Source organism: Dendrobium catenatum, unplaced genomic scaffold (genome assembly GCF_001605985.2).
Source record: "Dendrobium catenatum unplaced genomic scaffold, ASM160598v2 fragScaff_scaffold_8, whole genome shotgun sequence".
In the NCBI taxonomy this organism is placed as follows: domain Eukaryota; kingdom Viridiplantae; phylum Streptophyta; class Magnoliopsida; order Asparagales; family Orchidaceae; genus Dendrobium; species Dendrobium catenatum.
In genome coordinates this window covers 312,216-326,188 of record NW_021318470.1, presented here as the reverse complement: position 1 = coordinate 326,188, position 13,973 = coordinate 312,216, and the positions used below count along the sequence as shown (strand labels likewise).

General features: G+C 32.2%; 2 protein-coding genes across 2 annotated transcripts in view; both read left to right on the top strand.

The window, feature by feature from the left end:
* The window catches only part of LOC110091937 (GTP-binding protein TypA/BipA homolog), a 41,754-nt gene extending 34,929 nt beyond the window's left edge, over window positions 1–6,825 (top strand). The window contains exons 14-19 of the mRNA XM_020816248.2: window positions 155–204; window positions 5,142–5,228; window positions 5,314–5,364; window positions 5,451–5,534; window positions 6,330–6,380; window positions 6,646–6,825. Coding sequence (XP_020671907.1) covers window positions 155–204; window positions 5,142–5,228; window positions 5,314–5,364; window positions 5,451–5,534; window positions 6,330–6,380; window positions 6,646–6,729 — 407 coding nt within the window. The 3' untranslated portion in view covers window positions 6,730–6,825. The remainder of the gene's footprint in view (window positions 1–154; window positions 205–5,141; window positions 5,229–5,313; window positions 5,365–5,450; window positions 5,535–6,329; window positions 6,381–6,645) is intronic.
* Window positions 6,826–10,749: 3,924 nt separating this feature from the next.
* Window positions 10,750–13,973, top strand: part of LOC110091936 (ras-related protein RABA1f) — a 4,713-nt gene continuing 1,489 nt past the window's right edge. The window contains exon 1 of the mRNA XM_020816247.2: window positions 10,750–11,168. Within this exon, the coding sequence (XP_020671906.1) occupies window positions 10,951–11,168 (218 nt within the window). The 5' untranslated portion in view covers window positions 10,750–10,950. The remainder of the gene's footprint in view (window positions 11,169–13,973) is intronic.

Below are 13,973 nucleotides of genomic sequence, written 5' to 3'. Positions count from 1 at the left end.
TAAATTTTTAATATAATATATAAATTTATAATATTAAATTTACAAATATGTAATAAGAATAATATTTAATATGATATATAAATTTAACCTATGTATATAGTGAGGTTTGAGTTGGGATTCACTTTCTTATTCTTTGAATGTGATATGTATGCAGAATATTCCAAGTACAAGGGACCACTTGGAAATGTCAGGAAAGGTGTATTGGTATGTTCTTGCTTCTTTGATCCTTCTTCATTATCTAATTCTCTTTGTTAGTGTTTCTGCATCGCTAAAACTAAAAAAATGAGACTCCAGGTTATCTTGTTCACTGGTACATTGATCGAATTTTAATCTGGTTCTTTTGTTTGCTAAAATGCTATTATTGAGGTGTCACTCCTAGCTTGGTTTATAACAATCTATTGACGGCAAGAGTGGAAATAATCCTGTGTGCCTAGCAATCTTTTTTTCAGGATGCTGTCATCAGTTTGAACATTGTTCCTTCTTCTAGCAGATTTTCTGTTGTGCAGAACAAGACAGCGATTCCTCTAGTAAATATCTCTCTTGTGAAGTGCTAGACAGAGGGAGACATGATTCTCTAATAAATCTTTTATGGCATCTCTCACGATTCCAAACCTTCCCACCCACCAACAGCAGTCTCTCTTTTCTGATTGAAAAGGATCATCTATTTAATGATGTTTTCATTGCAGGCTACCCAGATTCAGGAAGCTGTAGTTGCAATTGCAGGATAAACCTGCCCAATGCAAGTGCACAAGAGGCGTATAGAGGTCCATACGTGGGGGAACTAACAACGGCAACTGATTTATGGAGTTAGTGAGAGAAAACAGGTTAAGGAAGATGAATTAGAAGGTGGTTATTTAGTATCTTTATTAGAGCCTTGATAGAAGCAATTGCCTGATGATTGTGGAATAAGATATTCGTAGGAAGATATACTAGAGGATGGGCGCTAATCCTCTACAATTTCATCTGTAATCATAGAGCTGTAATTTTAGGAACTTAGCCATCCGATTCATTTTGGGTGATTGGCATTAAATTCCCTCAAAATCAGAGTAGTTTTGAAAAATAAAAATAGATTGATTATTGGATCCTAGCTGTCCAAAGTGTATCAGACATTTGGAATCTTATAACTGCACCTCTGCATTTACAGATGTAATTTTAGATGACTCATACCCGCTATTGGATATGTATTGCAATGTCAGAGGAGGACTAGATTATGGAGGAGATCAGAATAATAAATCTTTCCTATACGTAATTTTGGTCAATTTCAAAAAGCTTTGATGTTACCATATAAATGTTTGTCAACAAAACAAACGATGCTATACAATATCTTTATGATGTGCAATTTTTACTTATTAGGAAAAGGTACTCAGCGAAGCAGCCTTTAAACAATTTTCACGTCATTTAGAAACACTGAATTCTAAGTAACTCAGACTCTCAGAGTAATACAACCACTTAATGCTTTTTTAGAATTTAGCCATCTTCCTGTGTCCTACCTATTCTTATATGCAGGGCCGTAGTTCTCATGGAGGGATAGCTTTGCTAGTGAAACATATGATTGGCTCAAAGCTTTTAAATTGACGGGTTTCCTTTTCACTTGAGATAGAAAACATTCAGTAGATGTATAATGTGTGTGTGTGTTGTATATAATGTAATTGATTGATGCAGGACTACTTAGAGGATGTGTTTCTGGCTTCATTTTAAACATTGCACAATTCTTTGATTAGAACAATTTAGGAATAAAATTATGAGCAATTCACAACGTCGATTAAAATAGTTAAAGGGGTGCTTTGCGTAGGCTAAATCACATGCTCCAAGCGTTGAAAATTTTCAAAATAATTAAGATAAGTAAAACAACGCAAAGTAGTAGTTTTCAATGTAATCCCTAATCTAACAACAAGAGTTAGGATGCATAGAAAGCACACTCAAACCTACTATTACTAAGTTTAGCAAGAGCAATTGGAGTAGGCTTTAGCGATTGCAATCTTAACCAAACAAGAATTTAGATTTTAGAAGACTTTGAATGCAAGTGAAGAAGGAAAAAAAACCTTTGCTCAAGGAGATGTGGAGATCCCCCACGATAGCAACTTCTCTTTGACGAATATCCAAGGTCAACGCACTAAGTTGTTCTCTTCGTAGTTGGCTGAAATAATAGTCCCAATCCTTCTAAAATCTGGAAAGAAAAAGTTCTCAGATTTTCTGGCTAAAATCTGAGAAGAAAATTCCAGGTCTTATAATGTGAGAGGGGACTAGTTGGGCATTGATTAAGTCCAAAGTGTAAGAGGGCATTTCACGAGAGGAGAGAGGCAGCGAGAGGGGTAAGAGGCTAGAGGAGAAAGCAAAGGAAAGGGAGGAGGGAGACGGCGGGAAACAGAGGATTAGGTTTTGATTTCCTCAATCAATTCATAAGCTTATAGAATTAATTGAGGGAATTAGAAACAGAGGGAATCCGTTCAAATCAATGATAAAAGAATTAAGAAATATTTCTTTTGGAGGATGGTTGGATTAGGAAACTAATCCTAATGAACTCCATAGATGGGGCCGGCGGCAATAGAAGCTAGGGAGAAAATCAAGGAGGGAAATTAGGGTAGATTTAATAGGCTAGGAAAATTAGGTAAGTTTTCAATTAAATTCAATTTAAATTTGAAATTCAAATTGACATAATTATGAAACTTTCCTAAAATAAAAGAGCCAATTTAGGAAATAATTTGAATTCAAATTCAAATGAATTTGAATTAAATGCCACATAAGCAAATAACAAGCTACATGAAAATAAAATACATCAACGACTCAAAAATATAAAGACTCGATCGTGGCCGTAGATCGTCGGCCACGTCTCTGATAAACTCTCCATGATGATCTGATGTCCCCATCAGTAATTTTCTGAAGGCAACCTCATCAAAATTAGCATCTTGATAGATGCAGGGATTTTATTGACCTGAGAGGGAACTCATGTCATTTGGGCTGTGGGTTGAAATCTATAGGAGGTAGCTTTGTACAATTTGACTAAGCTTTCTTTTTTCGATACATATTTAGAGTTATAACTTTGTGGCATTTATGAGTGAATTACTACTTAGTTTAGATGACAAGGCTATGATTTGATTTCTTGCTCTTAGTCTCTACTCCAACTGCTGGATTGAAGTCTGCAGGGAGTAGCCTTGCACGATTTGACCAAGCTTCTTTTTTGAGTTTTAACTGTGGCATTTAACACGAGAATTACTATTTTGATAAGGTGGCAATGACTGTGATTTGATTACTTGCTCTATCAACCCTCACCACTATAAAAGAACTCTGAAACAAACTACAAAAAGAACATCCCACACCAGCGGCCAGAAGCTCTTGTATAAGTCCGTGGAAAGCAAAGTTGTCAATGCTTCTTTCTTTCAAAAAATTGTAGTACCAGACAGTACAAAAAAATCATATGTTGACATAGGATTTTTTCACGTTTTTATCATGTGTGATTTCTATAATATATATCCTTCTAAATTATATTTAGCTCATGAGTTTTACTATTCAAGTTGAGCTCGCTAGTCTTGTACGTGAGGATTTCAACATTTTCACCTTCCGTTTGTTTTCTGTTTTCTATTTGTTTTGTGGTAAGAAAATCTGTGTTGTTGTAAGAACAGCAGCCTGTAGAAAACAGGATCTTTTTGGATGGAAAAACTGGACGTCTGTTTTTGTTGTTTTCTTCGAATTTTTTAGAAATATTGTTTCTGAAAAGCTCTGACCGTAAAACAGAAAACTATATGCCATTCCAAAATGAAACCTCAATATATTGCCACTGTATCTGAAAGTCTCATATTTTGCATTTTAAGATGGAGCTTGAAGCTATGCCCCAAAAGTAATCATAAATAATGATTAAATCATGATTGTGGGTGTGGGGGTGTTGTGAAATGGACATGTTCCTGTTTGCACGCATTTTACAAATAGATGTAGTCCTTGTGCATTTGGTAAGTTGGTGGATGGCTAAAAAGGAGATTTTCTCTGCTCCATCCGTCATTTTGAAGGGATGATATATCTCAGGGACTTGCAAAATAAGTATGGGGATTGTACTTTCAAAGAGATCCTGAGGATGCCACCATACTTGGTAAGCTTTGATGTATTAGGAATAAGATGGAAAGTGGTGCGAAAACAAGTTGAGTTAGTTTAGCAAAAGACAATGTTGACCTTGATACCTATTTCATTACTCAATTTGATCGAACCTTAGGAGAATGAAGAATGGCGGGTATGCGGTTGTGGAAAACCATTTCAAGGTGGCCTGCATATGGCAAAAATATTCAAATGTTTTTTGTCTCATGAAAACATATTGTGTCAATTTTTTAGAGCATTGAAATTATCAAGAAGGGATCATCGTGTTCGATTCAATCTTGCGCAACAAAACTTGATGAACGATGGATGTGAATTTACTCATTATTATCCAATCATTATCCATTTCTCAAAATAGAGCGTTGATGCGCTCACAATGCTCAAAATGCATCAAAAATATACCTATATCCCCGGGTCATTGGACAAGTGAAATAATGGAAATTCCCCACGCACATGAAGCAATGATGAAGTTTGACATACACTAGCGATTAAAATCTGGCATGGTGAGTCAATACTCAATTCACAATTAGAACGAAATTTAAAAAAATGTGTATATATTATTATTATTTATTGTTATTATATAATAATAATAATAATAATAATAATAATAATAATAAATCTAATATTTATTATTATTATTTTAATAATAAATCTAATATGTGTATATATTTAGATTTAAATTAAACCTAAATATATATAACTGTTAAATCGAAATGCTTATGTATAAAAACAAAAGAATAAATATCATGATTTGGATATTCTCCTTGCACTGTGGTGCATGATTATAGACTCTCTCAGTGGAGCTGGGGTGCCAATTCTCGAAGCCTAAGATCAACTACTGCTATCTCTTTGTCATTAGAATGGTTACTTAATAGAAATCGCAGCTAAATTTGTAGAAGTGTTTTATGCAGATATTATCATTTATTTTTATTTGGCTCAGTTATAATAGTGTAAAACATGACATTTATTTTTCGTAAAAGCACGATTCACATCTCAAATTTGACTTCTTATCCCCATTTTATTGAAAATTGTAGCAATGTAGCCCAAATTGTTTCTTGTAGGTGTCAGTTGGTCGTGGACTTATTACTGCTCATGCCCTCACAAGTTTGGAGGCTCGAGGCACTCTCTTTGTGTCTCCTGGAATGGAGGTTTCTTCCTTCAGCATTATCTTTTATCCTTAGATTATCGATAGATTATAAATTTTTATGTTTTCTTCTATTTTCCTGTTTGAAGACGTATGATGGAATGATAGTTGGTGAGAATTCAAGGGATGCTGATCTTGATGTAAGACGTTTAGACTCTTCAGCTTCTCATGCTACTTCTTAGCCGTTATATGGCCACAATTTTTGTCATATTTGCTTCTTGTATAGGTAAATCCTGTAAGAACAAAAGAACTTACAAACATCAGAGCTCCTGGAAAAGATGAAAATGTTCGATTATCACCACCTCGCTTGGTAAGTTTCTTTTCGCAATGCGTCTTTTCCATAGATCTACCTGCGTGCGATGTGCCGGACACTATAAATCATTGCTCTTCATCTTATTAGATGTGTTGTAGAATATTCAATTATGTGTATGTTAATTTGCATCTTGTATCTGTCACACAGAACTGAAAATTGCCTATAGTATAATGAAATTTGGACTGTTGTCTCAAAGTATCCAACTATTCTGTTAGTGAAAATTGAAGTGGAACCTTCAAACAGACATGTTCATAACCATAAAGATTATGGTAATTAGATGACCAAAAAAAAGTTTCATTGGTAGAAACAACAATTTAATGAAACCAGACATTTGCAAGTCAAGAATGCAGGCTTTTCTTTTTCACATTTAGATCAAAATAACATTACCTACCCTTATTTAAAGCACGATGATATTAGGAGCTAAACTCATTGACCTACAAACCTATCATTTGCAAAGATTTTGCTTGTTAATTCAAGAGATTACATCGAATATGTTGCTGTTAGACTGGTCCACACGGGACTGGCTCTTGCGGAACAGAGTTAGAACCTCTCCGACTCCTATACGAGCCGCACAAGCCAAAAGAGTAGATTAGGAAGGTTTTAGGAGAATCTAAGGCTTCATATTCAATATAAAGTATTTTTTTATTTGATATCAGAACTTTTACTTACTCTAATATAAGATTTTTGGCCTAAACTATGAGGATCCAAGATCCTAAATTTATTTGTGATGTATAGCATTATTCAGAAGCAATTCGATACCGTTGAACTTTTTAAAATTTTAAATTTTTGCAGATGACTCTGGAGGAAGCAATTGGATATGTCGCCTCTGATGAGTTCATTGAGGTAAGTCTCAAATTTTTATGAATATCATTGAATTTATAATGTGAAATAATTTGAATGTATCAATTGAATATTTACTAAGAAAAAACATTATGTCGCAGCCTGATATAAATATTATTAGAATAGGTTAAAAATTTATTGGATTTATTTTAAAATCAGTGTTATATAGAAAGATTTTATGTTGCACTAATCTCAAAGTAAATCTAATGACTACAATTTTTTTTTTCCTTTTATCATGATTGGATTTTTTTCCACTTTGTTCACACAGGTTACCCCTAAGGTTATACGACTAAGAAAAAGATATCTTGATGCCAACAGAAGGAAGATGATGAGAAATAAACCTAAAGATTGAGATGATTCCTCATTGTAACAATAGATTTTTTTACTTTCTCCTGCCGCACTAAGGTTTTGTTTGGGACAGTTTCTTTGTTGCTTTCTGAAACGGCTTTTTAGTATAAAAATTTTTTGAATTAGAAATTTTTGTACTATAAAGTTGTTTTATAAAGTAGCGAAAAAGTTGTTTCAAATGAAGCCTAAAGCTTATTTATTTATTATTTAGGTTTTTTTTCAAAAAAAAATTTTTGCATATCCTGAAACAAAATAGTTATTGATAATTATTTGTATTGTAAAATAACAAATATTATAATTACAGGCACTATATTTAACAAATAAAACGAACATTGTTAGCCAATTCTATTTAATTGTTCTTGGATATTCAGATTATTTGAAGCATTATTTAGAATGATTTTTTTACTGTTTTGAAAAGCTGCTTTTTAGTTAAAAAATTTTTTAGAAGTAAAAAAAGTGCAGCGGTTTAAAGCTATACCAAACGAAGTCCGAATCTCCAATGGTTCATAATATTGCTTAGGTTACTACATTACTCATGCTTTTGCACATTCCATTTCCACTATTAAAATTTGAAGGGGAAAAAATCTTAATTAGCACATGTTGAAAATATATAATTTGCATGTCTTTTTTTTTATTTCATCTTATTCAAAATCAAACCATTGAATTAAGTTTTTTTTTAAGAAATATGCAATTTCTGTTTTTTATATTCTTTTTGGAATTCACAAAGGGTTTCAGCAAATTGCTCTCTGTTAATAAAAATTGGAAATTTTGCATTTTTATCCTGAAATGGAAGTGTCACATTGTGATAAGATTAGATGGAAGTCCTATTTTTTTCCTAAAAGTCAAAAGATAAAAAAAAAAAGTAGAGAACATAATATTTTTGATAAGCTAAAAAATGTTCTAAATTGTCTTACATTGGCCTTTAATATTTTGAAATTTGAATGTAGAGTTTGATTTATTCATTTTATTAAAAGTTTGGTACTTATATTCTATCAATATAAAATTTAGAAAATGCCTAGCAGAGAAGGGCTTGTAATATATCATTCAAGGTACTATTTACCTCATATTATGCAATAAAGGTGAGAACCATCTCTAAGATAGTATTAGGAATCTAAGGTTTGGTTTGGGACTCTTTCTCACTATTTTTTGAAGCAATTTTTTGATATAAAAATTAAAATTTTTTACTAAAAATTGATATTAAGAAACATTGAAAAAGCGGTCTCAAATAAAATCTAAGACTTTGTTTGGGATGATTTTCTTACTATTTAAAGCAGTTTTTTAGTAAAAAAATTTAGCTTTTATACAAAAAAAAAAGTTCATTAAGAGCAGTAAAAAAGTCGTCCAAAACGAACCATAAGTCTAATATAAAATATAAACTGTGAAAGACAACTTGGCTTTATTACATATAGCCCTGACTAATTCTATATATATAAAAAAAAAAAGAGTTTTGGCTAAATGCAAACAATTATTTACACCAAAATATCACAAATAAGCACCAAATAAATTATTGAAAAAAATAAACATATCATGGATGGGTTAAGATTGGTGTCCTATCAAGTGCATGTTAGGATGTGAGTGTCTCACTTTATTATTTATTTATTTATTATTTTAATTAAAATATAAAATTTAATTTTAAGGTGATTTTAATTAAATTCATAATTATTTTAAATAAATTATTTGAGATTTTTAGAGTTTAGGATTTTATTTTGTTTTAATGTTTAAAACAATACTCTGAATGCATGACATTCACTCTCTATGAAGTTAAATTTTGGTATTTTTTATGACTATTTAATATTTTTGAAAGAGGTGGGTTTTATTTTCAATGAATTTTGAATATTTGATTGGTTCTCAAAGTTATAGAAATAAATTCATAAATTGCTAATGTTACTTAGAATCAATTTTATAAATTTTAAGGAATTAGTAAATTTTACAAATACTATTCTTAATAATGATTTGGAAAATCTCTTAAGATTTTAGAAAATGAAAAAGATTAACTTCCAAATATATGGGAATTCCCAATATTTTATTTAATGAATCTATATACATTTTTTAAAGTTTTTTTTTTTTTGTATTTTTATGTTTTTTCTTAAATTATTTATGAATTTGTTAATTTCTAGCATTATTAATTATTTCTTATTAAGCTATAACTTGATTATTATTATTTAATATCTAAATTATCATAAAAATTGTGAAATTATTTTCTAAGGTCAAGGATGACCTCAAAATCTTCTCATAAAAAATTAAAATTGTTTGGATTTAATTTGAGTTCTATATTACTTTTAAATATTAGATAATATAGTCTAGTTTTCTATCAAGAAGGCTAAAATTTATGCAAATAATTTTAGAGGTTTTATCAAGATAAATAATTTTGGGAAAATTAAATAGTGGCCCAAAAAGTGCTCCATATGAAATCCAACTATAGCTCCATTGCTTCAAATCTCAAGAGAAATTACCAATGTTGTCCTATGAGTCCATACAATGCCTATGCAAAATTCACATGCTCCCATGATAATGATCTCTCTCCTAATTATTCTGTGCAGAGGCCGGATGCATAATACTATCTGGAGACCAACCAGAATGCGTCACGTCAGCAGTACTGAGCAGTAACGAGCCACGGTACCGAGCGAATGGGTGATGTGACGCATTATGATTAGTCTCCAGACGATATTTGACGTCCGCACATAATAATTAATCCTCTCATAGCCATTTCAAATAGAAAGGAAAGACAATGTCTATGATGAATCATGTGTTCAGCTTTTAAGATATATTTGTATATGATTTGAGTAAGGTTCACAGAAAATTTGATCGCACTTCAATCATAGCACGAAAATGATGTGATCATTAAACATTTGTGGATCAAAGAGGGTTCAAAGGAGGTTCGATCATGTTATAAAGAACACTCTATTAATATTAATTTAGTGCTTGATCGATATTCAATCATTGTTCGATTTATGGATTATTTCTAGGTGATATAACAAAGTGTAGTCATAATAGCTATAATACAATACAATTCATTTAATAAATTATGTAAATTGGTTATAAGAGAATGAATGTGGAAATTCACAACATTCATAACAAACTTCCTCAATTTAATTTGATAAAAAGATAAATATGCGTTAAAGATTAATTTTTATATCAAAATGATCATTAGACTTGCGAATTACATTAATGAAATAAATCTATGCATAAATGACTTTTGAAGAATTGTAAGAGATCATGAGTATTGTCAAGAATATTTTTCTTTAAAATTAGGTATATCTAAGGCTTTTTTTGGGACTGCTTTCTTATTGCTTCTTAAAGTAGCTTTCTACTGTTACAAAAATTATAATTTTTGTACTAAAAACTGCTTTAAGAAGCATTAAGAAAGCCATACCAAACGAAGGCTAAGGCTTTGTTTGGGACGGCTTTCTTTATACTTCTAAAAGCAACTTTTTAGTCTAAAAAACTGCTTTAAGAGGCAGAAAGAAAGCAAATCCAAACGAAGCTTAAGTGTTGCATTAAATATACATTTAAGGCTTCATTAATTTTTGTACTAAAAAGCTACTTTAAGAAGCAGTAAGAAAGCCATACCAAACGAAGTTTTGGAACGGCTTTTTTACTGTTTCTTAAAGCAACTTTTTTGTATAAAAAATTTAAATTTTGTACTATAAAACCGTTTTAAGAATCAGTAAAAAAGCCGTCTCAAATGAAGCCTAAGTGTTGCATTGAATACACATCTAAAGCTTCATTTGGGACACCTTTCTTGTTCTTCTTAACATTGATTTATATTAAAAAAATTAGTTTAAAAAATTTTATACTACAAATTTATTTTAGAAATCATTAAAAAATAGTCTCAAAAAAGCCTAACTCTATGATACTTATAATTGAAAGATTGTAGAATTATTTAATGACTCTGGTCTCTGTCTATATATATATATATATATATATATATATATATATATATATAAAGAATATTTTAATTTAAATGAAATTTGGAATATATTTCTAACAGACCAATTTCTTGGAGAAATTTCATATTAATATGATATCGGATTCTCGTGACAAGCTGCTAATACTCTCTCTCTCTCTACCGCTTCCTAGATCGCGATCTCGATCTGCGGCGATGGGAGGAAGTCTAGCAGCGGAGGCAGCAGAGACGCGATACTTCTGCTGATTAGCTGCGGCGGAGGCTTACGAAGGTCGGATCATTTTAGCTTAAGGTGGAACGGCTGAAGGAGAAGGAGGAATGGGTTACAGAGCAGAAGACGATTACGATTACCTCTTCAAGGTTGTGCTGATTGGGGATTCCGGCGTGGGTAAATCCAATCTTTTGTCCAGGTTTACGCGAAACGAGTTCAGCCTCGAGTCTAAATCGACCATCGGCGTTGAGTTCGCCACCAGGAGCATTCATGTAGACGACAAAATCGTTAAGGCCCAGATTTGGGACACTGCGGGCCAGGAAAGGTATCCTCCTCCCTTCACGTTGATTGGATCAATTTTCTTTGAAAACTTCTTGGTTTGGGAATGCATCTATGTGTTAGGGTTTCTAATTGATTGAGCTTTTGTTGTCCTTTGTTTCCCAGATCGAGCTCTCTGGTTTTTGCTATTACGAGGTTTAGGATTTGGATACCTGAATTTTATTGAATTATTTGCGTTCTTAATTATGTGCGTGGTTTTTCGGCATTGGTTTTCGGTACATTTATAAGATATTACTCTGATTTGTCGGACCGCGTGGATTTGCTTACAGAATCTATTTCCCTTTTATTGCATGAATTGACCTTGTCTAAGAGGGTGATTTATCTCTTTAGATGCTGTTTTGCTGGCTTACTAGGTTTCTATGATTAGCCTACTGATTTATTTTGCTTAATTTGAAGGTAAGATTAGTACAATGAGCTTAGGGGTAGTTGGCTTGTTGAAGAGATTGACGTCATCTTGCATAGCATAGTTTTTCTTATATTTTTTTCTAGTTTTATTGACCTTACTCCATTAGGCCTTTTCATACTGCCCTAGTCAATGTTTTCATATGAAGAACAATTAATTAGGTATGTCCTCTTCAAACTTTGTCATCATGGATTACGAGCATGAGAGAGAGAGAGAGAGAGAGAGAGAGAGAGAGAGAGAGAGAGAGAGAGAGAGAGAGAGAGAGAGAGAGAAAGAGAGAGAATTACATTTCTTGCAGTGCAAATATTGTAAATATATGTAAATTGAAATACATAAAGAAGCAATTGGAGAGAGATAAGTTTACTATTCTGGTTAGAAATTCCCTCATTCTTCTCTATTCCTGTACCCAAATAAAAGCATAATTAATAAGCATACATGTATAGTGACGCCCATACTGCTTTCACAAACATAATCAGAAAACCTGTGTTTATTGACATAAATTGAGAATCAGGGAGACAGAATTATTACTAATCTGGTTAGAGGTTCCCTCATTCATCTTTACCCCTGCTCACAAATAAAAACATACTCAACAAACGTATATCTTTAATGATGCCCATACTGCCAATGCAAACATAATCAGAAAAGCATGTGTGCTTATTGACATACATAGAGAAGGGAGAGGGAGAGAAGTATACTAATATGGCTAGAAGTTCCCTCATTCATCTTTACCTCTACTCACAAATAAAAAACATAATTAACAAACATAAATGTATAATGACAACCATATTGCCGTTGCAAACATAATCAGAGAAGCAAATGTTTTTATTGACATACATAGAGGGAAGAGAAGGGGAGGGTATGTTAATATGGTTAAAAGTAACATCCTCGTTCATCTTTGTCAGTGTGAAAATAAAAGTATAGTCATACAAACATATAGTGACACTAACCTGCATATGTACTTTCCAAGAGTATTAATATAGAAAAACTTATCATGTTGTAAAGCCAAACCTCCTTTGGTAAGTTGCCATGTCTCAACTTTATAGATGAATTTGTAGAATGGAGTTTTGAAACTCACAGTCGAACATGCGGTGTAAGTAAGTTAAGCCGACTCATGAACTGGCTCAGGATTGCCTCGATAAATGGCTCGTGAGCCAAGCTCAATGAGCTATTGAGCTAACCTTAAGTCAGCCATGACTTAACTCGTTAGCTCACAAGCCAACTTGTTTAAAAAGTATAATATAAAATGCACTCTAGAGTTTAAGCAAAAAAATTGTTAAAAATATTTAAAAATTATATCTCAATTCCTTACGTTAAGTATTTTTTTCTTATTCCTCATCTAATTTCTCATTATTTTTACCTTTTTTTTAATATGAATTGCTTGAATCATAATCATTTTCTCTCCATCATAACATATGAGCCAACTTGAACTCATATAAGCTCAAGATCCAACTCGATTAATTAATCAAGCTCAAGCTAGAGCTCGAGTCATTTACACCCCTAGTCGTACAATAAGTATCTAATACTATATCTAGCTATTTCTTAGCGGTGTTTTTTATGCCATCCATGTTGAATTTGAACAGCTTAAAGGCATGAAATATGTAGTTAACACCTCATTAGAAGTATCTTTCTGTCAAAGTTTTATAACAATAGCAATTTGTTGGATGCTGATCCAAAAAGTTGTGTAGTAATGCCAAATTAAGTTTTTTTTAATTGTTTTGAGAGTGTCATGAAACTATAATTTTGTTTATCATGTCTAGCCTCACTTCATTTCAAAATGAAAAATATTCTACAAATTGACATATGATAATAAGTTTACCTGTTGTTAGCCGGGATGGTGGAAGCTTAACGGAACTTTGCATGTTTATGTAAATATGCATCCTTGTGATTTTGCTTGAATAAAAAACTTGGAATAAACATATCATCGTGTTTTTCCTAAATAGATGATTATTTGAACATAGGCTTTCTATATAATGAGTGAGAAATAGAGTGAATGAGAGAGTGAGTGAATGAGTGTGTGTGTGACTGTGCATGAGAGAGAGAGAGAGAGGGAGAGAGAGAGAGAGAGAGGGGAACCAAAATCTTTACTCGGCAGCTTCAATAAATATGTCAGCATTGGGTCCATTCAACTCTGGTGTCCTTTCTGCTCTCCTATGATGCATGGACACGGACACGGCGACACAGACACGACGCGACACGGACACGGGACACGGTTTTTTTGAAAATATAGGACACGGGTACGGCGCGGACACGGCAATACATTTTTTTATATAGTGTATATATATTAATGTAATATCATATTAAAAATGACAAATAATAATAAATGAATGACATGATAACTTGTCTACCTTATAATATAAAATATTTAGTACAAAATATCTAATACAACCA